The sequence below is a fragment of the Nuphar pumila genome, chromosome 2, assembly GCF_984573655.1.
Source record: "Nuphar pumila chromosome 2, dmNupPumi1.hap1.1, whole genome shotgun sequence".
Classification (NCBI taxonomy): domain Eukaryota; kingdom Viridiplantae; phylum Streptophyta; class Magnoliopsida; order Nymphaeales; family Nymphaeaceae; genus Nuphar; species Nuphar pumila.
Genome location: NC_143250.1, coordinates 10,413,486 through 10,439,099, shown reverse-complemented (window position 1 = coordinate 10,439,099; position 25,614 = coordinate 10,413,486). Strand labels below are relative to the sequence as shown.

General features: G+C 37.3%; 1 protein-coding gene across 5 annotated transcripts in view; it reads left to right on the top strand.

Moving 5' to 3' along the window:
- The window catches only part of NUA (nuclear pore anchor), a 165,799-nt gene that overhangs the window by 9,821 nt on the left and 130,364 nt on the right, over positions 1-25,614 (top strand). For all 5 annotated transcript variants that reach the window (XM_089995210.1, XM_089995219.1, XM_089995206.1 and 2 more), the window contains exon 12: positions 22,867-22,915. In XM_089995210.1, coding sequence (XP_089851336.1) covers positions 22,867-22,915 — 49 coding nt within the window. The remainder of the gene's footprint in view (positions 1-22,866; positions 22,916-25,614) is intronic.

The following is a 25,614-nucleotide window of genomic DNA, read 5'->3' as shown; positions in this document are numbered from 1 at the left end:
CAACATTCAGATATTAATTATTAATACAAGTTGTATGAAGTAAACCCACTAACATATATTTTAATGTTACCTTTGGTTCAATCTCATGTTGTAGGTGACAAATACAAGATCATGCAATCGTGACTGCTCCAATCTATTCCTTTTCTGTGTAGATGCGCTAAAAACAACTCGAATTTCTCTTGCATCTACTTGCGTCACATCCTGATTCAATATGTGCTGTGCAAACCTAGTTAATGCATGAGCATCTCCACCAAACCTATTCTACTATTGATTTAAACCAACAAAAGAAAAATATATCATGAGAGAAAATTCTTGCAACATAAAAATTCATAATTAAATATAATAACATTGAATGCATACCTAGCCGATCAATTCAAGAAAATGTACCGTGGTGTATGTTGTTTGCTGATGATATTGTTTTGATTGATGAGTCTAGAGCTGGGGTTAATGCTAAGTTAGAATTATGGAGACAGACATTGGAAGCTAGAGGTTTTAAGTTGAGTAAGAGTAAGACTGAATATATGGAATGTCGGTTTAGTAAGCAACGAAGTAGTGATGGGAGTGTAGTGAAGCTTGGTGAGCAAGATATACCGGTGAATGATTATTTCAAATATTTGGGATCCATCATTCAAAAGTATGGAGAAATTGATGGAGATGTAAATCATAGGATAAAGGTTGGGTGGATGAAATGGAAAAGTGCTACTGGAGTGCTGTGCGATCGTAGAATGCCATTGCGGTTGAAGGGAAAGTTTTATAGGACGACTATTAGACCCGCTTTACTATATGGTACGGAATGTTGGGCTGCCAAGAGACATCATATTAAAAAAATGAGTGTAGCTGAGATGCGGATGCTTAGATGGATGTGTGGAAATACAATAAAAGATAAGATTCGGAACGAAGAGATACGTAAGAAGGTAGGTGTTGCACCCATTGAAAATAAGATGCGAGAGAATCGTTTACGGTGGTTTGGACATATTCGGCGAAGGCCTAATGATGCTACAGTTAGAAGGTTGGAGAAATGGGAAAATATATTAGTTAAAAGAGGTCGGGGTAGGCCTAGGAAGACTTGGATGGAGATGATAGGAAAGGATATGAATGCTTTGAACCTCACTGAGGACATGACGTTGGATAGAAATGATTGGAGGAAAAGGATTCATGTGGAAGACCCAAAATGAATTTCTTTTTTGGTTCATATCGCTGACCCCAATTGTTTTGGGATGAAGGCGTAGTTGTTGTTGTTGTTGTTGAATGCATACCTAGCCGCAATGAGCTACGCAATTGGTTTGTGTTCCTTCTTCCAAAGTCCCCATTGTTTTGTACATACTTAATTAACTCTAAATGAATTTGTCTATGCAGTCTACATTTAGTTTCTCAATGGAATTCAGGATGCCCTTTTGCACTTCTCCATCATATATGAATATGGTGGAGAATTTGATGGCCGGATTGAAGTAAGAGGCAACAACATGAATGTCTTGGTGGAGCTGGCCAATCCATCTCCTATCAACCACCTTCCAAACTGACATATAATACTTTTGTTGCCCTTGAAAAAATTCTAATCAGTTTTTTTGCCTTGCATACAAGTAGGGCATAGCTGGGTTCTCATCCTTATCCACTCTCCTCAACACTTTCACAAGTGACACTTTTTGTAATGAAATATGTGAAAATACAAATGCAAAGTGTACACAAACCACAAAGTGCATACAAGACTTCAAAGAGTAAAAATGATCAACACAACATAAAAAAGATATCCTTTTTTGCTCATAAATGCTTAATAAAAACATTAACAAATGGGGACTTGAAGTCCCATATTTATAGGCAACATACATGAAGTGGGAGCTCCCAACGGTCATATTTATGACCGTTGGGAGCTTCCAAGGACTCCATGGTCTCAATGACCATATATCCGTGTCTGTTTCTTACCCTCCGCACCCACACCTGTACCTGTACTTATACCCACGTGACATAGAAAATAGGAAATACAACTAAATACCGAAAAATATGAAAATAACATGTCAAACAGTAAGAGTAACATTAGCGCAACAACTTGATCTATCTAAGTGTCTAGCAAATAAAATATGAGCATTCAATGAAAAATGAAGTAACAAAATCACTAACAATTCCTTAACATCATGTCATCATCATATAATGCATAGTAGCATTAACAACCAAAAATTAATGTATTTGTCCAAGACTCTAAACTGAGTGTTACAACATTCACAAGTGCAAATGAAGAACAAAAAACATATGTAATTTTTATATGTAAATCTACAAACTTACACAAACTATCTCTGTATAAAATCTACAGTCCTACACATAAACAGTCAATTACATGTGCGTCTACCTATCAAAAAATTATTTTTAAATAACGACACAAACTAACATTCACAATTTGATATATACAATCTTTACAAAAACTAACACATACACAGTCAATTACATGTACATACATAATCACATGCAATCTTCATATGGACAAACTAACTCACAATCAATTAATTGCACTGATATGCCTGTAGTAGCTAGTATTGAGCAGATCTCAATGTCTGTTATATTTATTCCTTCAAACCACAAAAAAACATAAAAGCAATCTAAAAATCAACAATGGATATTGCATATAATTCAAGAAAATTAAACAATTTAAACATCCTCCCTTGCATGCTTAGATAGAGGAGACAAAATAGCTATAAGTGGCAAACATTCTGTAGGTCACTAACAAGTAGCTGGATCATTTGGAATACACAGTTTGCCAACAAATAACCCTGGATATACCCTTTAGAAACCCAAATTATAGTTTTTTTATTCAATTTAGCCCTCAAGTAGTTTGCTTGGAGCCTGACAAGAGGTGAATTTTTTTTATGAAAAGCTTCACTAGAATCTGATCTACGTGTCTCTTGGCTTGAGTTGACGCTGATGGGAGATCTAAATCTGTACTGAATCACCGTGATAGTCTGTTCAGAAATTTTCTTTTATAAAATCTGTGTTTCTTTTTGTAAAACCAGTTTTAGAACCTGCAAATTTTTTTCTGGGCAAGTGTAGGCATGTATTATGCTGAATACATGTATCTACAATTTTTCCTGAATCTGTACCAGCATGTATTTTGCATATGTGTTTCCTAAACATGAACACACGTATTTCACTGTGTATATGCAAGGTCGATTTTTCTGGACAAGTGTAGGCACGTATTATGCTGAATACATGTAACACACCAAAATTTCAACTTGTAAATTTTGAAATCATTTAGAGAAAACCTCTCAAATTTCAGGGTTTGGTTTTAAAGACTTCAACGAAAGCAATTTCTTTTTAAAAAGAAAAACAAGTTGACAATTCTGAGTACGTTAGCTTATAAACCAACCTTATCTACTAGCATTTGTAATTGCAAGAAATTAAATCTGAGCAACATATGCAAAGAACATATAAACTGAAGGAAAGAGACAACATAAGATGTAAGCAACATTATGTGGAGGTAACTACCACAATTAACTAATTAATACAAGTAAAGAACTACATAAGTAGTTTAACTAACGAGTGTAATGCCACAACATGCATGAACAATTCAACTAGCAATGGGAACATGTTAATTTATGTTTCGATATTAGCTGACCTTGCGGGTACGTATAAGACACGAATCGTAGAAACAACTGAGACTAGTTCGGGGGTCTATTATGCTATATATTTTCAATGCCTCGAATAGCTAGTTGAGTCCGCTCTTAAGGAGACGGTCGGTGACCGATAGAGAATTCCCTAAAGGCCACTTGTTCCAATGGATGCATCCAACTTCTGCAGAAGTGCCTGAAAGCTATCTTTTGTAGCCAATTTTTCATAACTATGATGACTGGGGAAGCCGAGTCTTTTGCCCGTAACTGTCATTAATGGCCTGTCCATCAGAGTTTTTGTACCTTTCCATCCTCTCTTTTCACGGGAGTCACTAGTTTGAATGATTACGTCAGGTGTTAGTTAACTGAAGACCCATCCTGCATGCTCTGGTCTTTCAATCAACTCGAGTATCTTTCCTGTGAAGGCGAATCATCACCATTTATGTGATCTCAACATTTTGTTATTTGCACGCATCGAGGTTGCCACAACCTCATCATCTCAAACATCATAACACCAGTGTGATGTACTTGTCTAAAAGTACGGCCACACTTTTCTGAAAGTATGACTACGACGAAAGGAAAACATTCAATATGTTGTAATTCTTTTGGTTTAATATTGACATGCATAGCTCTTTTAGCATTTGGCCTATGGAGGCGAACATCATTATCATTATTTATTTTAAGAGAGTGCTTATTGCTTCAATCATTCCTTTTGAGTAACCAACTCGGGGTATAATTAGTTGCATCTAGCAACGCAGCGATGAAACACAAGCGTACACTTGGGATCGCCGTCAGCCTCCTGCCGACCTTCCAACGAACACAGAAAGAGAGGGGAGAGGGCGCGGTAAGGGGCCGCCTGCTCTTTGGCATCTAAAGAGGAAGAGGGGGAGGACATCGGCCTTTTGCTGGCCTCCCAACAGATCGAGAGAGAGGGGAAAGCGCGATAGGGAGCTGTCGACCTCCTGCCAGCCTCCCGACGAACCAAAACGGGAGAGAGGGAGGGCGTGCGAGGGGGCCGCCGGCCTCCTGCCAGCCTCCCGATGAGTGAAGAAGAACAGAGGAAGAAGAAGAGAGGGAGGGTTGTGTACCTTCGAGATCGCCGCCGCCGCCGGCGTTGATCAGAACGAAAGAGAGGAGGCGGCGCTGGGGTTGCGTCGCACACAGGGAGCTGGTGCCTCCGGGGGCTTGTCGGAAATGCAGCAGAGAGGGGTACGCGAGAGAAGAGGAGTCGAGAAGAAGAAGGAGACGATGGAAGCCCTCCTCCCTTCTGCGCTGATTTAAAGAGAGCTCGGGGGCGTCGAATAGGGAAACCTCAGAGGGGTTTCCTCTTTCGTAAAATGGAAGAGGGAGGGGGGGGGGGAGTGGGTTTAAACGTCGTCCCCTGCAAGTTATAACCCTACCGGGTCGGTGGGTCCGGGTTGGATCCGGATCCGACCCGGGTTATTTTTTTCGAATTGCATGGGTTGTAAATACATGTACCTGCGATTTTTCCAGAATCTGTACCGACATGTATTTTGCATCTGCTTTTCCTAAACAGGAACACATTATATTTCATTGTGTATATGCAGCAGCGACTTTTCTGGACAAGTGTATACATGTATTATTTTGAATACATGTACTTGCAATTTTTCCTGAATCTGTTCCAACAAATATATATATATATATATATATATATATATATATATATATATATGTGTGTGTGTGTGTGTGTGTGTGTGTGTGTGTGTGTGTGTATCAGTCAGCATACATATTGATCAGGATATATATATATATCAGTGAGCATATATATGTTGATCAGGATATATATGTGTATATATATCAGTCAGCATATATATATTCAGCATAATACATGCCTACACTTGTCCAGAAAAGTCGCTGCTGCATATACACAGTGAAATACATGTGTTTCTGTTTAGGAAATGCAGATGCAAAATAGATGCTGGTACTGATTCAGGAAAAATTGCAGGTACATGTATTCAGCTTAATACATGCGTACACTTGTCCAGAAAAATCTCTGCTGCATATGCACAGTGAAATACATGTGTGTTCTTGTTTAGGAAACACGTGCAAAATATGTCCTGGTACAGATTCAGGAAAAATAGTAGGTACATGTATTCAGCATAATACATGCCTACACTTGCCTAAAAAAATCGCAGGTTCTAAAACTGGTTTTACAAAAAGAAACACAAATTTTATAAAAGAAAATTTCTGAACAGACTATCACGGTGATTTAGTACAGATTTCAAACTCCCATCAGCGTCAACTCAAGCCAAGAGACATGTATATCAGATTCTAAAACAAAACGCAGATCAAGGTGTATGTATATATATATATATATCCAAGAAACACACAGTCCACTTACATATACGCATCATAAACTTAGATCAGGGATCAACCTTGATCAAAACCCATGCAAAACCAACCCATAATGGTCTGCAACTTCTTCCCAGGTCAGCAGAAATAAAAAAACCCCATTTTGGTGGGTTTGCTTTTCAGCATAAGCTTCCTTAATCCCATGTGATTTGACCCATGTTAGCATCCTACCTAAAGGAAGAAGAGAAGCACCCGTACTTTGCTGGAAGAAAAAGTAGAGCACGTTGAAGCTGCAGCCTTTTACCTCTCTATGTCCTTTCTCTCTCTCTCTCTCTCTCTCCCACGGTTCAGCCTCCTCTCTTTTTTCTATGTTCAGCCTTCTCCCTCTCTCTTAAAATTAGCATTGAGAGAGCGACTGATATGTCTTTTTATAAGGCTAGTGGGACTCCCTGGAAGGTGTAAGAAAGTGAAAATATTCTACAAAAAGTTCTCACAAATGCACCACAAGAACCACAAAGGTTCATTAAGAGAACTCAAGAACATGAACTACCCGAAAATGGGTATGCAAACATGAAATAAATAAATTTAATAAATTGGGATAAAATCCCATACAAAAGGAATGTTTTACAAAGGGGATTAGTCCTTATATTTATAGGGAAGAGGCGAGGAGCCTCAAGGGAGTCTTTGGACTCCCAACGGCTCTATTACAGCCGTTGAGAGTCTAACGGCTCCCTTGTGGCTGTACTTATTGACTAGTCAAAAGGTGAAGGCTATGTCACACGAACTCGGCTAGGGAGGCGCCGCACCCGAGTCGACACGCCCGACACGGGTGCGGCTTCGGACTCTGTCAACGCCGAGTCAGACTCGGCCAACGAGTCGAGGCCGAGTCCGTTCTTTTTTGGACTCGATCAACGTTGACCGAGTCCAAAAATTGTCCATTTTAAGGTAAAAAAAAATCATTTCTGGGGCTTCTGAGTCATCGCTTATTCTGGTTGAACTGGGTTTTCTTAAGCTACTCTCATTTTGTGTTAAATGTTGCTAGAATAACTGGAGTCTCTGTTGGTCCTTTTAGTAGTTCTGTTAAATTAAGGACTTTGTGTTAAGATTTTGTTATGGTGGGATTTCTGGAATTGAAAGTCTTCATTATGTGATTCCTTGTCTTGTCAAATTGGGTGCGAGATCCTTGCCCATGCATGTCAAGGATGGTTCACTACAAATAACCATCATAATTATGTGCAGACAATTTTTTTGAGAAATTTTGACATTTCTATCTTTTCCTTTTCTTGGCAGTATGTACATTTTTTGCAACGAAGCCTCAAACATAAGCCCCAGAAAAAAAAATTCCGGGGGGCGCTGCCCCCCCACGGCCCCCGCCAGGGGCGGCCCCCTGGACCCCCGCCTGCTGACCGTGCAATGGGACCCGCGCTGGGGGGAGCCCTTGGACCCCCCTTTCTGCAAGGGCAAAAGTACAATTTGCAAAGTTTATAAAAACACTCATGCTGGTGCCAAACTTTAGAGAACAATATCCACATATATACACACAATATATATATATATATATATAGCCGAGTCCCCGTGTCCAAAATTTTTAAAATTGCACCGCACCCGCACCTATGTGACATAGGGTGAAGGTTATAAGAGTCCTAAAATAGACTGATTTAGCTAGTTCTAGTTAGGTTTTAACTAGAAATAAATAAACCAAATACTAAGTAAAGAAAAAAGAAAATTACATGAGAATACATGCTTATGAGATGCCTATGAGATTACATATAAGATTACATATTTTAACACTCCTCCTCAAACTTACGGTTGGATAACCGAAAATTTGCCTAAGAGAAAGTGAAATCTAGGAGCAACGAGAGGCTTGGTGAAGAAATTGGGCAACTGATATTCTGAAGCAACATAGGGAAGATTAATGGTGCCGTGCAAGAATTCCTCTCGAACATAATGACAGTCTATTTCTATATGCTTGGTGCGTTCGTGGAATGTCCGATTGCTTGCAATATAGATAGGGCTCTTGTTGTCACAACACAGATTTGATGCTTTTGAACTTTCAACCCCCATATTGGAAATGAAACGTCGAAGCCAGACTAATTCTATAGTGGTTGTAGCCATTGCCTTATATTCAACTTTTGGTTATGAGAGAGAGATCTTTTGTTGCTTCTTGCATCGCCATGACACCAAGGATTCTCCCAAGAAAACACAAAAACCTATAGTTGAGTGACGATCATTTGGATCACCAGCCCAATCTGCATCAGTATAAGCAAGCAATTCTAAATTAGAAGAAGCAGATAAAAATAAACCTCGAGAAATAGAATTTTTAATGTATCAAATAATGCTCAAAACTATGCCTATATGAACAAAAGTTGGAACATGCTGAAATTGACTGGTCGTATGAACAACATGTGCAATGTCAGGTCTGTTAGAAAGTGACTTGGAATACATTGGGTTCAATAATGAACCCATACTTATGCACGTGGAGTTCAAATATACCCATTAAAGGGAAACAACATGAGCACATAATGTGCTAACACAAAACCCATAAAAAGGGAAAAATATGACATAAAGTCATAAGTTGCATATCATTGAAGAATAATGGAGAAGGGGTAAAAACCCCATTACAATGGAGCATAAGCTCCCTCAAGAATTAAGAAATACAAAGGGGAGAACCCCTATTTATAACAACAAAAAGGAGCCTTGGAGGGGCTCCACTCATAGACGTTGGAGCCCCTCCAACGGTCACAAATGTGACCGTTGGAAGGGGCCCAACGTCTATTTGAGTGGGCCCCCCAAGGTGCCTTTTGGTACTTGAGAAAAAAGAAATAAAAATAAAAGAAAAAGAAAAATAAAATAAATTACAATCACATTCATAAAGTGAATGTGCGTAAAACAGAGGAAAAGACTAAAATACCCCTACGGCTAAACAAAAGGAAAATATATATTTTATATATATAAATAGGATGATACATATACATATATACCATATATGTATATGTATCATCTTTTATATATATAAAATATGTCTAATTACAACAATTGATGGGTATATTTTAACACCCCCCCTCAAGCTTTGCAGGGAAACGAAAAGATTGAAAAAAGGGCAAAACTCCACGAGGCTTCGGTGACTCCAAGAGGCTTCGGCAATGATGCAATGAAACTTGAAATAGCCTTCCTCCAATTGTCTTCAAATGATGAACCCATTTCCCGAACCATCCAGGGTACTCCCCTTTGTCCTATCTCCAAGATCCTGAGAAAAGAAAACAACAAAGAACAAGTAAACAATATCTTTGCACTTTACTCAAAAAGGAACATTCCTAACAAGGTGCAAAATTTATGCATAATATGATAGTTACTTTAGTATGAAACGAAAAATTTAGAAAACCAAAGTTTCTAAATCATACATTATGTTAAAACAAAATGAGCGGAGGCAAATTATGCAAAAATTGCAAGAATGCATAATGCATTCATAAGGTCCACCATTGGACAAATATAACCTCATAATGGGGAATAACAAAATGATCCACTAAGGGATACCACAAGAAGCCTACGAAGAAGCATAACATACATATGCTTTATTGAATGAGAGCCCAAAAAAGGCCATAAAGAGCATATGCATATACGAATCATAATATGAATTGATACTCAAAGAACTAAAACATGCTTCAAACATGTAGTGAAGTTCCAAAAAAGAGAAACGAAGTCTCCAAGCATATTTTAGGCAAAATAAACCCAAGAGTTCACAAGGTTTTTAAAAACATTTATGAAAGTCACACTTAATAAAAAAAACATTTTACATATAAGGGTGGCAAAAACCATAAGCACTTAATATATAGATTAAATGCTAAGAAATCAACTTGATATGCATATCAAAAAGATGATTTACTTGAAAAACACAAGTCATGAATGGAATTTTGCAAATTTCAATAATAGTTTATTCATTACAAACAACTTCCTCATTAGTCCTCCCAAACCCATAAATCAAGTGTATAAGCTACTAGATCAAGAATATAAAACCATTAAAGGCAAAAGACACACACAAAGGTGTGTAAACGAACCTCTTGTCTACATATAATAATACTTGAAATAAGTGCATCTACGACAAGAGCAAGAGAATACATGCCAACATGTACTAAAAAGTATCTCTTGTTTACGTAAAAATACACTTAAAACCAAGTATGTTCAGCTACTAGAACAAGAGTAATAAGCCAACCATGGGCTAAAACATAATACATCTCTTGTCTACATAAGATGGCACTTGAAATGAGTGAAATAAACCAACCATGGGCATACATCTAAGCGACTAGAACAAGAACACAAACGCCAACATGGACTAAGATCACACACGATGGTGTGAATCAACGTGTCTTGTCTACATATAAGATCACTCAAGACAAGTGTGTTCAGCTACTAGACCAAGAGAGCAAAAGCCAACAAAGGGCTAAAAACACACGAATGTGTAATAAAATTCTTGTCTACATATGATGACACTTAGATAATGGGCATAAAAGGAAAAGACTTTTGAGGCAATAAAATTGTAATGAAAATAAACCTCGAATAAACAATACTCCTTTTAAAATGAATTCTCATAATAATATGCATGTAAAAAATATCTTCAACAAGATACTATAATCGATAAAATAAAATTCTTGAGAACAAATGTGTGAACATACACACACCAAAATCACAAGAACACATGTGCAAAATCACAAGAACACATGTGCACAATGAGCACAACATACAGAATCACAAATGTGCAAATGCACTCATAAGATTCATAAACAAGAAAAGGTTGGGCAATAATCCCAAAACCCTTGATTTTAAATATACCTTAAAACATTTAAGGTTTTAAAACACCATATGTCCATCACATTTACATAGAAGTATCCATAATATCAATGGCCACAAGAGAAAAAATGAGTGACACACTCATAATTAGAGATCATACAACAAATCATTTTAGAGTCCCAAGGTGCCCATAACTCACCTCAACAAACATCTCTAATATAACAATAGTAAGGCCAAATAAAAGATGCATTAAATAACATGTGACGGACAAATATAAATGCCACAAAATCGCAATAAACACTTAAGGAATCATTTTTCAAAGAAAAGAGGACCGATTAAAAAATTGAATCGAAAGGTCCAATAATCAAAAATGTGCTTTATAACAACAATTTTGCATAAACACAAATTATGCTTAATCTTCAAACAAGTCATTTATACCAAAAAGGACTTATTAAGCAATAAACACAACATAAAGAATTCATCAAGACAATCAAGCTTTTAATCAAAGAAATCATAAGAACCGTAATGGTTCACAAAGAAGGCTTTAACACAATACTCAAGGAATGAATATTTAAAACACTTGAAAATTTATAAATTTGGGATTAAATCCCATTCAACAATTTTAAAAAAACCTTTGATTGTGATGAGATATGCGGAAACATTCAAAGTGCTAAAAGCACTTACAATGATTTAAAAAGGACTCAATATCTAAATTCATTATATTTTTCACAAAAATAAATGTGCATAAAGGCTCCATAATGCAAAAATGTCTACGAAGAGACAATACACATGTGAGCACAAAAGGCTTTATAAAAGATGTGCACGAAGGCACTCATACAATACTTGAACAAATACACACCAAGGTGTAAACAAACATGCACTAAGGCATGTATTTCATAAAAAAGAGGGAATGCATACAAGCGCAAATATTTGAGAAACAAATGTGCACAAAACACAAAAATACACAAAAGTGAGCAAGTATGCACTTTATAAAAAGAGCAATGCTTGAAATTCTTAAACTTTAACAATTGCAATTGAGGAGAAAGAAAACCATATTATGGTCAATGTAGGCATTTTTAAAAGATATTATTAAGAGGTTTCGAAACCTTATGAAAAATACAAACCAACAAGTTTATAAAGATGAAAAATGAAAGCATTTATACCAAAAGGATGCAAAAGATGAACTATGCACTCTATGTAGTGTGAGAAATTCCTTTTAAAACAATCTTTCCTAATGGTTTATTATAAACAATTTTTCAAAAAAGAAACATTGAAAAACTTTTAGGAGTTCTTATAAGTTATCATTAACAAGAACTACTTTAGGATTCAACAAAGATTTTTAGATGTGAGAGATTTTCATATAAGGATTATATCAAATTTTTCAAAAAATGCACTAAAATTCATAATCAAAAGAGGAACTCAAATCAAATTAGGGTTCATATGAGAGTTAGGAAATTTTAAGCAAAGATCATTACTTTAGCAAGAAATCATATATATAATTTTAAAAAATTAACTTATAGGTCAATCATGAGATAGTTATGTAAGAATTATAAATCTCACATAATTGATGGTAATTTTAAAAACATAAATTGCTATTATATGCGATGAGTAGTTCGATAAACACAAATTATATATTTGAACAACAAATGAGTTCACCAAATTTGAGAGAGATAATTTTAAAATATACGAGCACACGAAATGTGAAAAGACATAATTCAACTATCATAACCATTAAACGAACAAACTATATGCAAGAAACATATTTTCAAATGCATAATATTTTAAGAAAAAGGATACATACCGAATAACTTCAAAGCAAAAAAGGAAGAGCAATGAATACTTCACCATTTCTTGAACGACACGCTTTCCGTTGCACCAAAGGACAACCCCATCGTGACCTCGCTCTGATACCATGTTAGAAAGTGACTTGAACCCATACTTATGCACGCGGAGTTCAAATATACCCATTAAAGGGAAACAACATAAGCACATAATGTGCTAACACAAAACCCATAAAAAGGGAAAAATATGACATAAAGTCATAAGTTGCATATCATTGAAGAATAATGGAGAAGGGGTAAAAACCCCATTACAATGGAGCATAAGCTCCCTCAAGAATTAAGAAATACAAAGGGGAGAGCCCCTATTTATAACAACAAAAAGGAGCCTTGGAGGGGCTCCACTCATAGACGTTGGATCCCCTCCAACGGTCACAAATGTGACCGTTGGAAGGGGCCCAACGTCTATTTGAGTGGGCCCCCCAAGGTACCTTTTGGTACTTGAGGAAAAAGAAATAAAAAATAAAAGAAAAATAAAAATAAAATAAATTACAATCACATTCATAAAGTGAATGTGCGTAAAACAGAGGAAAAGACTAAAATACCCCTACGGCTAAACAAAAGGAAAATATATATTTTATATATATAAATAGGAGGATACATATACATATATACCATATATGTATATGTATCATCTTTTATATATATAAAATATGTCTAATTACAACAATTGATGGGTACATTTTAACAAGGTCTTGTGATGGATAGATACGATAGAGCCTCGACAAGTTGTCTATATGGAGTTGGGTTCTCGAGTGGTTCCCTATCATCAATCTTCATTTTGGGATTTACAATTTCAGGGGTATCAACATGTCTTTCATCTGAAATACCTGATCTGATAGCAATATCCAATGCAAATTTAGATTGAGTTAGCAAGTATCCTCCAGGTGAGTATGCAACTTCTATACCAAGAAAGTATTTCAGGAAACCCAAATCACTCATTTCAAAGTGTGTTTTGAGAATTTTTTTAATGTCATAAACTCGCTATTTATCACTTCTGGTGATGATCATGTCGTCAACATAGAGTAGAAGGATGATAATACCTGCATTAGAATTCTTAACAAACAAAGCTGTGTCTGTAAGATAAAAACGAAAACCAAAATCAAGCATAAACTTACTAAACCTGTCATACCAAGCTTTTGGAGCTTGTTTGAGACCATACAACGCCTTGTTTAGACGAATAATTTTCCCTTTAGGGACATTCATTCCTGGTGGTGAGTCCATGTATACTTCTTCAGCTAAATTGTCATTTAGAAATGCATTTTTGACATCCATTTGAAAAATATGCCATTTTTTAATGATGCATGCGCTATTAGGATTCTAATGGTGGTCATTCTAGCGACTGGAGCAAATGTCTCTTCATAGTCCATTCCATACTCTTGGGAATAGCCTTTTGCCACCATTCGGGCCTTGAATATTTCAAGAGTACCATCACTCTTAGTTTTCACCTTGTACACCCAGCGACACCCAATAAGTTTCTTGTTGTTTGGATGCTGGTCTTGAATGAACCAAGTATTTGCTTTTTCTAAAGCTTCTAATTTGACTTTCATAGCCTTGACTCATTCCGGTTGATCCTTGGCTATATCATAACTAGGAGGTTCTTCGTAGGAATGAATTAAGGCAATAAAGGCTTGATGTTTTGGTGAAAAAGACTCGTAAGACAAACTTTTCAGGAACCCTCGAGTTCCTAGTGGATTTTCTAGACGAAGACACAGATTCTTGTTCCCTTGTGTATTTATCCAGAGCACTCGGTCTTTCTAAGTTTCTTCGTCTAGAGTATTGAATACAATCTTGATTGTTGCTAGCATTATCAAAATCAGTCACATCCGTCTGATCATCCAGATCAATTTCTCTTTCACTATCCCTTGGAACTAGATCTAACAAGAAGGAATGCTCATCTATTTCAGTCGGGTCTTTGTTTTCAAAAAAACTTTCATTTTCTAGAAAGGATACATTCCTTGAGATATATAACTTGTTATTTTTAGGATCAAAACACCTGTACCCTTTTTGATGACTTGCATATCCTAAGAAGGCACAAGGGACAACTCGGGGAGAGAATTTATCATCCCTATCTGTAAAAACAATGCATTTGCACCCAAATACCCTCAATCTAGAATAATCAGGAGTTTGTTTGAAAAACTTTTCAGTGAGAGATATATTGTTTATTGAGGATGAGGGCATTCTGTTAATAAGATAGACAACAGTCAAAATTGCTTCGGTCCGAAAAACCTTAGGAACTTGATGTGTGATAAGTAGTGTTCTAGTTGTTTCTATAATGTGTCTGTGTTTTCTCTCAGCTAAACCATTTTGTTGAGGGGTATAGGGACAAGATTTTTGATGTGAAATTTCATGTGAGGTCAAATATTCTTTAAATTCAGTTGATAAAAATTCTCCCCCTGAATCAATGCGGAATATTGTAATATCATTTTTAAATTGAGTTTTGACCATATTGTGAAATATTTTAAAAAATCAAAACACTTCAGATTTGTGTTTGAGAAAGTATATCTAGGTATATCGTGTAAAGTCATCTACAAAAATTACATAATATAGAAAACCACCTTTTGACATAATCGGTGTGGGACCCCAAACATCAGAATATACTAATTCAAGTGGTCGAGTGGAGACAAAGGTTCTTTCTTAAAATTGTAGCCGTTTCATTTTTCCAAGAATACATTTTTTACACGTGAAAGTTTCAAAATTACAAAATTTTTTCATGTTTGTAAAATACTGGAGTTTGGATATACAAGGATGACCAAATCTTTGGTGTAAAAGATCCAAGCCCAATTTTTGAACATTGCAGCATAATGTTTTCTTGGGTAATTCCAAAAAGTCGGTTTAGATTAAGTTTAGGGATATATCTAATTTTTGGAACACAAAATCCTTTTGAGTTTGGAGAACTATTTTCGAAATTTCCTATTCCTTTTATTTCAAGAGCTGTTCCATCCGCAGTCAAAACATTCGATCCACTTGAGTTATAACAGTGTGATAGTAACTTTAGATTTGGTGTCATGTGAAAGGAAGCACCAAAGTCAAGGAGCCATAGGGGGTCAAGGAGCCATAGGGGATTACCTGGATCAGAGATGCCAACAGAAAAATCTACAAAAACACAACAAAAAATGCATCAAAATCAAACAAAACTCATTAAAGATCATCGTTCCACAATCCAACTCCATTAGCAAAAACTCGAGAATAGGACAACCCTGATTGCACAATTTGCCCTACAAACAAGAGCAGCTCCGAAGTCCATACCTGGGTTGGCAAAGCCTATCGATTCTATCAAAGAATTGGAAGAAAAAAAAATGAAACTTTTGATTTGTTTTTCGACAATCAATCGTGCAACCAACAATAGTGGATCCGAGGGTGGACCCTTGCTTTGGTTTCAAGCTTCCTCTGTGGCACCACCACCGCGTTGGTTGGAAAAATAGATAGCTGGTGGTGCTATAAGAAATTTACTAACAATAACTACCATTTATTTTTGCATGTTAAATATGGTCATTTATTTATTCACTTTTCAACTATGGGTCTGCACTTATATGGGAAATGACCCATGTGGCCTCTTCTAATATGCTTTTCTTCTTCTTCCCTCTTTTTGGTGTGTTTCACTGGGTAGGTCTTGTTAACATGAGCTCTCTTGGGATGCATATGTTATCAAACTAAGAGTGTGAGATGCAGAAAAGATCCTCTTTGAGAGAACAATAACCCCAACACCGTAAAGTGTGGGATCCTAGTTCCCAATTTAGCAGTGAGCAAAATCTTGGTAAATAAAAAGGCATTGCTATCCTAACTTAAGAACTCATGAACCTAGGTACTCTTTTAGGCAAGGGTGGCAGGTGAATCTTTCATTTGATACTTCTCTAGGTCCTCTTTGATGGTAGGTCAAAGTGGACTTTAGGCAAGGATAAGAATGATATTAATGTTTAAAAGCTATTTCATAAGTCTACATGTGCGACTTGACTCATGACACAAGGAGTTGAACTTTTTCCGAAAAATAGGACACAGGGACAAGGATTTTAATTTATTTAATCAGTAAAAAACTGTTTTTTCAATATCTTAATGTATAAACATATATTTTTAATTGAAAATTTATTAAATTATATTAAAATAATATTAGATCAATGTTCGTACTTGGCAGCATCGTGTCATAATGTTAGAGAGTGCCGAACTCGTGTCAACAGGGATGTGGACACAGGTTTGAAGTGTTAATAGCTTTTCTAAAATTGAAACTTATCTGCTACATTTGTTTAAATTTGTAAAAGTGAAAGCATTATAAATAATACTTTAAAAGTCAAAGTTTTGTAACTTATACTTTCCTTTTCGTGTCATATAGAAATTTATGCAGGGGAGGGGTCGAGCCCCCTCTCTACGCCCTCTTTGTGCAGGGGAGGGGTCGAGCCCCCTCTCTGCGCTCCCTGTTGGCAGGGGAGGAGCCGAGCCCCCTCCTTGTCCTCCCTCTTTGTGCAGGGGGGGTCGAAGAGGAGAGGAGGAGAGCAGAGAGAGTCAGAGAAGTGTACCTGAGGAGGAGAGGTCCGACGGGACGGTCAGCGGCGGCGTCGGGGTCCGGCGGAGGTCGATCGACATCGACTTCAGGGGGAGAGGAAGGGAGGATTATGGCAAAAAAATTTGCCCTAATCCTCCCCTCCGCAGCATATTTCATCGGGCAGATTTTTTTTAAAACTAAAAATTGGACACAAATGACCCTAGGTGCGTTGACCGCACCCAGGGTCGGGTTGACCACACCGGATTTCGCACCCGCACCCGCGTCGCATCGACGTGGGTGCGGCATCCGGTTTGCCGAGTCCCTGTGACATAGGTGGCAATTGATGTAATGTACCATCGTTGTATTTGAAAATTTGGTTGTGAAGTTGATGGCCAAATGGTTAACTTGTTGGTTCCACTAGAAGCAAAGACTATCTGAACGCAGTAAGACTAATATATACACGTATTTTGTCAAGATGCAGTTATTTTGTTCTGGTGATTGTTGTCCTCATGTTGGTGGATGGATATTTATTAGATTCTTATGGATGCTGCAGACTTATTATTGTCTTGGCATTTGTGTTTCCAAGAAATAGTGTTTTCTGGTTTATCGAGGTTTGGCTAGCTTTTTGGTCTCTTATCAAACAAGATGATGAGAAAAGCAATAATGAAATGAAAAGAGCATCCAAGTGAAAGGGTTGTTATCGTTGTATGTTTCACTAATAAGTATTTCATTCACTTCAAATCTTCAATGTTCCATTGAAGGTTGATAAATATTGTCTTTTGGAAGGGATCGAGTTGAACATTTAAGCATGTATCTAGGTGATCTGTTAATCATTTATTAAAGAGATGGGCTTTTTCATTATTGTAAGGTATCTGGTTTTTAATTTATGCTGATTCACTCTTTGACATGCTCCAATTAAATGGGAGCTTGCAATCATTAGTTATACTCTTACAATCAACAAATCAGTAATTTATATTGGACTATTTTGTTTAACAGGACCAGGAAATTGTATTTGATATCAGAAACTTAAAAAAGGAAAATCTTGTATAATCAGAATGAAATATAACAAAATATGATTTAGTAATCCGATGAGTATGATAATTCATGCTTCAATGACAACAGTGACCTATGTCACATGGGTGCGGGTGCGGGGATGCAACACTTCCAAAAAACCCGGGTGCGGGGGTGTGGCAGGGGCAAAAATATAAAAAAAAATTATTTATATATATATATATATAAAATTTTGAAGTTTTAACAATTTAACATTTAACAGTAAACATTGTCATAAACTCATAATATGATTCATCATGCATGCAGTATATCAACCTAAATATCAAATTATCAATCAAATAAGTAAAGCAATTACATAAATAGACCTAAATATCAATCAAATAAGTATTGTATAAAAGAACTAAATTACATACCAAAGTATATCCTGATGAAGTAAAGAATGTTAGTAATTTTCTTCTTCATCATCAAATGCATCATTAGAAGGAATACTGGGCTCAGCTAAATCCATGTTTGTTACGTTGAATTCATGTTCTACCTCGAAGTCACACTCTTCTGGGTTTACATCCCAAAATTTGGATGTTCCTTGTCTGCGTTATAAACCCAATTTGAAAATGATAAATACAATACAAGTATATTTAAATGAAAACTAAGAAATAATCAAATAATTAAGAGAGCAAATTAGTACCTGTATTCATCATTGCTTCGCGAAAGTAATTGAAGATTTGAATGAACATATACTAAATCCTCTGCACGCTTGCTGGTGAGTTTGTTTCTCTTCGTGTTGTGGATTTGAGAATATGTGCTCCAATTTCTTTCACAACAAGATGAACTAGCAGGCTGCGATAGCAATCTTAATGCAAGACGTTGCAGAAGAGGTGTTTCTGATCCAAATGTTGACCGCCATGTGATATGATCTATATTATCTTCTTCTCTCGCGAATAATGCCGGTGCATATAATCTCGAAGATGAAAATTTTCTAAACTCTTGTGTGACTTGATGTATAAGATATGCTTCTGGAAAAAGTCTTGTCATACACATATTTCTATGTCTTGATAACTCTGGGTCTAAATTTGGAGGGACACGACCAATACCACCAGCCCGCCACTTATTTGCTTAATATTTTGGATTAAGAGAATGTGCCATGCAATGCAAATGAGTGTTGCTCTTATCCCATCTTTTGACTAAAATTGAATGAATATGATTAAAAAAATCTGAATCATTCAATGTAGGATTTTTTTCTTCATGCATGAAAACTATAGCTTGTATTTTTCAATCATATTATCCCACATTTCATAAACTCTGTGAAGTATGGGCTCATCCTTATTAACTTCTCTTAACATTTCCCAAATAGGTTGCGTAAATTGAAGGAAGTATACCAATCTGTCCCAAAACTCATCATCAAGAATGAATTTCTTAATTTCTTGAGCCTTGATATCATCATCAACACGATAGAATGTCCAATTTTCATCAGTCACTATGTTAATCAAAGCATTCTTCACTCTTTTAATCATCTTTATCATCACAATGATGGACGCAAAACGTGTTTCAACGACCTTCAACAATTTCAAATCAGAATGCCTATTAAATATAGCATTAGCACGATGGTGGTTAACAACAAAATTCCTAATGCTTTTGACATTTCTTTCTAAATCTTCAATCCATGAACATAAATCATATGTTTGTGAATTTTCTTCTTCTTTGGGGTTGCAGATGCTCTTTAGGGCTAGATTTAAGCTGTGTGTTACACAGAGAGTCCAAAAAATATGATGGTACTCACTCTCCAAACTCAACGCTGCACTTTTACAAACTGGAGCGTTGTCTGTATTGATTTGTACCACTTTTTGATCACCCACTTCTTTTATCACTTCTATAAACAATCTCTTCAAATACTCTGCATTTTTATATTCCCCAGATGCATCAACTGCTTTTAAGAATATTGGGACACTAAGCGAACAAGCAATGAAATTGATTAATGGACGCCTTTGAATATCTGTCCATCCATCAGACAGAATAGAAACTCCATTTTGCTCCCATGAATATTTTTTAATCTCTAGCAACCTCTCCACATTTGCCCTCTCTTCTGCAAGAAGTGTGGTTCGTATTTTTTCTGAACTTGGAGGCACATAACCACTCAAATTGCAATTTGCCAAGGATGTTACTAAATCCTTCCAATAAAGATTTCTAGTCGCATTAAATGGGAGTGAAGCAGAATAAAAATACCTCCCAACTTTTCTATCCAATTTTTCTCTTCCATATGTATTGAATGCTGCTTGTATCGTTCCTCTACCTCCTACATTGACTTTTCTTTTTTTTTCCAGCATCTTCTTGGTGGCTTGCAAATGGCACACTGACTGCAGAAGAATCAGCCATTGCCTTTCTCTTCTCATATTCTTCTTGTATTTTCTTGTATTGTCTTCACATTGCCTCATCAACTTTCCTGCAAGCTGAAATGCATGTCATGGTATCTTCAACAAATGAGCCTTCACTCTTGTGTAAGACCCAACAAAATCTCTTTCGCAGAGCTTGCATCAAAATCTCTTGTTTCCACCACCTCGTTCTTCAGTTTTTGCAAGTTTATCTACATGTACCCATAGTGGCCCCACATCATCAATCCCACTGCATCTATCAGCAAAACTAGCAGCAAAACTAGCAGCAAAACTCACATGTTGGGATGAGGATGACGCAAGTCCTTTCCTTTTGATCCTGAAAACACAAAAAAAAATACATTAAAATTTTCAAATCAATTTGAAAACACAGGGAGAAGGGGGGGCTCAGCCCCTTCCCTGCCAACCCAACAAGAGAGCGAGAGTGAGGGGGGCTCAGGCCCTTCCCTGCTGAAAACAGAGAGAGCCAGATGGGGGAGGGGCTCGACCCCTCCACTGTTGACCCCCAAAAAAATCCAGATGGGGGAGGGGCTCCTGTCGACCCAAAAAAAGAGCCAGATGGGGGAGGGGCTCCTGTCGACCCCTCCCTTGTCGACCCCCCCCCCCCCCTCCCCCCCCCCCCCCCCCCAAAAAAAAACAGACTGTCGACCCAAAGAAAAAAAACAGATGGGGGAGGGGCTCGGCCCCTCCCCTGTCGACCAAAAGAAAAAAAAAACAGATGGGGGAGGGGCTCGGCCCCTCCCCTGTCGACCCAAAAAAAAACAGATGGGGGAGGGGCTTGGCCCCTCCCCTGTCGACCCAAAGAAAAAATCAAACAGATGCGGGAGGGGATCGGCCCCTCCCCTGTCGACCCAAAGAAAAAAAACAGATGGCCCCTTTCTTTTCGACCCAAAGAAAAAAACAGATGGGGGAGGGGCTCGACCTCTCCCCTGTCAACCCCCCCCCCCAAAAAAAACAGATGGGGGAGGGGCTCGGCCCCTCCTGTGCCGAAAAACGAGGGAGCAGGGGGGGCTCAGTCCCTCCCTTGCCGACCCAACAAGAGACCGAGAGAGAGGGGGGGGGGGGGTTCTCGACCCCTCCCCAGCCGACCCAAGAAGAGAGTGAGAGACATACCTGCGAAAGGAGAGGAGGAGCCGAGAGGATGAGCCTGGGCGGCAATGGGAGAGCTCGAGCTCAGGGGGAGAGAGAGGAGAGATTTGGGCAAAATTTTTTTTTGGCCTTAATCCTCCTTTTCATCGGGGATTTTTTTTTACGCCCAAATTATAAACAAAAATGACCCTGGGTGCGTTGACCGCATCCAGAGTCGTGTTGACCGCACCCGGTGCCGCACCCGCATGCGCACCCGCGTCGCGTCGACGCGAGTGTGGCATTTGTTTTGCCGAGTCCCTGTGACATAGACAGTGACATATATATGTTGTAAAACCGATTGAATATTGAAAGAATTAGGATAAGTTGCTTAAATATGGACATGGACTAAAATATGTAACCATTACTTATTGATTAGAGTAGTAGGACCTGACCTTTGATTGCTATGAGTCAATGGATCCATAAACCTACTGGCAAAACCTAGAATGAGAATGTCCATGAATCTGATTCAACATTGAGATCGGAATATTGACATATAGATTTGTTATTGAATATCAAGAACAGCCTATGACGATTGTGAATTTCAGCTGCTGACATCAATTGAAATTATATCACATTGAGATGCTATTATGATACATGCAGATATAGGCCACTAAAAAAAGCATAAAAAAATTATCTTGTTTATGTAGACTTAACATAATACGTAATAGTTATCAACTTAAGATAGTTAAGAATAAGCTGGAAATGTGCTTTATTTCTGCAATATGGTGTTATAGACTGGCATGCCATACGTTCCCTGTGTCAAGTTGGCACAAAATTCCATGGACATTGGGCAAACCACAAAACTTAAGGGTAGGGTGAAACCTGTGTTGGACGTCTTCTGTTTTCTTTTACATACTGATAGTTAACCTTTTTTTTGCATAAAAAAGTGTCATTATCATGTATGTTTTAATTATGCATGCAGTTATGTATGCACATATATCAAGAAAATTGTCATCTTCATATATGTTTTAAAATTTTAATTCTTGATTTGGATTGATTAGGTGTCCTTGTGAACTGAACCTGTTCGTTCGTGTGTGTGTGTGTGTGTGTGTGTGTGTGTGTCACAGCCTTGATAAAATGAACCATAAAAAGATTTTATTGCACCATGCTTCTTGTTCTTTCTACTTTATTCTGCAACTGATTATACTTCTATTGCCGTCTAATTTACATTGAATTGGCTGATATTTGTCTGGACTGCCTTTTTTATTTCTGATGCTGCTTTCATTGTTTTGAATGGGTGAATTTCCTCTTTATTATTTGAAAACGTTTCTCTTGATTTTTACCCGCTGATATATGGTCACTGCTGTTAGATGAAACTAGTAATCACATTTTTGTAGGTTTTGAGTGAAATTGAAGAGAAAGCTGAACTGGTTTTGGAGGAAAGGGGTGCGTCTTCCTTAACTTGTTTTTCCAATATGTTTTGACGTGATTAATTTTAATTTTTTCAACGCTGGAATTTCTATTTCTTTCTCACTTTTTTTGCGCTTTTCTTTTGTTAATATGTTTTGTTTTTTAGCTTGTTGTTGTAACATTATCTCTTTGAAAAGGCATTTAAATGACTAATGTTTGTGCTAGAACTTGTCTACAGTCTACTGTAGTTTGGTGGAGTGATTAATCTCCTCCTTCAATGGAAATGTCATATTGCTGAAGGCCATTAAGGATGTGATATGTGGTTTAGACTGTTAAAGATGTTATCCCTTGTGTGATAGTTGACAAGGAGGTTTTTTCTTTTTTTTGGTATTGGAGATGTAACAGGTCCATATTTTCCTCCACCTCCTCATGCTACTCTCTTGATCAGCAAGGGGTGGAATGGCATCCCAAAAGCACAATGTGGGGTTTTGGGCCTTCTCCAAGAGATAAGATGTTTAGATGCTTGTTCTTTTTAGATAAAGTTAATACCCAGGGAAACCTAAAAAAGAAAGGCTACCATCTTGCAAGTTTGTTTTAGCGATGCCACAGGGAGGAGTAAACCACGGATCATATGATTGTGTTTTGCCCCTTTTTCCAAACCATCTTACATTGAGATGACCTATGTTATGATAACGGTGGAGCTGTGGGCTTTTATTAAAGGTATTTTCTTTGGACCATCTCAACTCTGCAGGGAGCACAAAATAGAGGATGGTGTGAAAATGGTGGATTCTGTCTTCATGTGGTTCGTTTGGCTCAAAAGGAATGATAGAATATTTAAGGGGCTATACTCTAGATGTCCTTCCATTCTGTCCACCATATAGAAAGAGATTCTTGCTTGTGCCTTGAGCAAATGGCCTAATAAGGAACTGACATGGATTGGTTCAGCGAGTCATACCGATGTTCCTTTGGCTGATTTTGTTTCTGCTTTTGACTTGCTGCATGTAATGTGACTCGCCCCTTGTGTTCTCTTTTTCTTATTAAGTATTTAATCAAATCTTTTATTGCTTAAAGGAAAAAAAAATCGAATTTGGAGTTTGTCCTTGGCTCTTTTGTGGGAAAATGCCAATAAATTCTGAAAGGATGTTGCAAACTTTGGTAAGCGTTGCATAAGGTCTAATAAAGGGCATCTCGTGGAGTTCGACATTTAACACTAGGTGTCAAAATATATTTCTTTATTGATTTTGTTGGTAGCGATGAATAAGCTGACATTTTTCTTGTTAATAGATGATCTTTTTACATGTTAATAAAAAATCTTTTACTTCAATAGATTTAGAGTAGATTTTTTTTTCGGAGAGTAAAGATGACAACTTCCCCACTTAGCGACGCTCTGTACTCTATAGGCCCGGAGGCAGTGATAAATGGGCAAGGGTTGCTAGGTCGTCGCCCAGAAGTGACGCGTCACACCGGCGCCCGGGTGTGGTGTCAAATAGGCAAGGGTTCCCTCACTTTGTTGGACGGGTAGGGGTAAAGAAGATAGTTCAAGACCATAAAATTAGGTTAGCCACTTGGAACATAGGGTCTTTAACTGGTAAGTTGGTAGAGTTAGTATATGTTATGTGTAGGAGAAAGATGAATATTTTATGTCTACAAGAGACCAAATGGGTAGGTGAGAAAGCAAAAGTGATAGAACCGTGGGGATATAAGATTTGGTATACAAGAATAAATAAGAATAAGAATGGAGTAGGGATTGTTATTAGTCGTGAGTTTATAGATAATGTAGTTGAGGTCCGTAAGAAGGGTAATAGGATTTTACTTATTAAATTAGTATTAGGTACGAATATTATTAATATTATTAGTGTTTATGCACCTCAAGTGAGTTTAGATGATTCCATTAAGCATCAATTTTTGGGAAGATTTAGATGGAGTAGTACAAGGGATATCTTATGGAAAAAAGCTTTTCATCGGTGGTGACCTTAATGGGCATGTAGGCATTAGTAGGGATGGATTTGAGAGTATCCATGGAGGCTTTTTGTATAGGAGAAAGAAACGAAAGTTGAGAAAGGATTTTAGATTTTGGTTTGTCCTATGATATGATCTTAGCAAACACTTGGTTTAGGAAGAGGGAGTCTCACCTAGTAACATTTAAAAGTGGGGTTAATACGTGTCAGATAGATTTTTTCCTACTTAGAAAGAGAGATAGAGGTTGTTGCATCGATTGTAAGGTTATATCGGGAGAAAGTGTAGCTACAAAACATAGAGTCTTAATTTTAGATCTTAGAATTAGACAATGCCGCAAAAGGGATAGACATAGGATAGATCCTAGAATTAAGTGGTGGGCACTGAAAGGAGATAAACAAGGAATGTTTGTAGAGCAGGTAGTTAAGGAAGTTGATTGGTGTCTCGAGGAGGATTCAGAATCAATGTGGAATAAGATAGCGGGTGACATGAGAAAGGTGGCTAAGGAGGTATTGGGTGAGTCTAAAGGCGGTGCACCACTAGGTAAGGATACATCATGGTGGAACGAGGATGTCAAATTAGCTATTAAGGTTAAAAGAGAGTGTTATAGAAATCTAAATAAGAGTCGTAATAATGAGAATTTGTTGAAGTATATGATAGTAAAAAAGGAAGCTAAAAAAGTAGTTCGGAATGCGAGAGATAAGGTATATAAGGAGGTTTATGACAAGTTGGATATCAAAGAGGGCGAGAAGGATATTTATAGGCTTGCAAAGATGAGA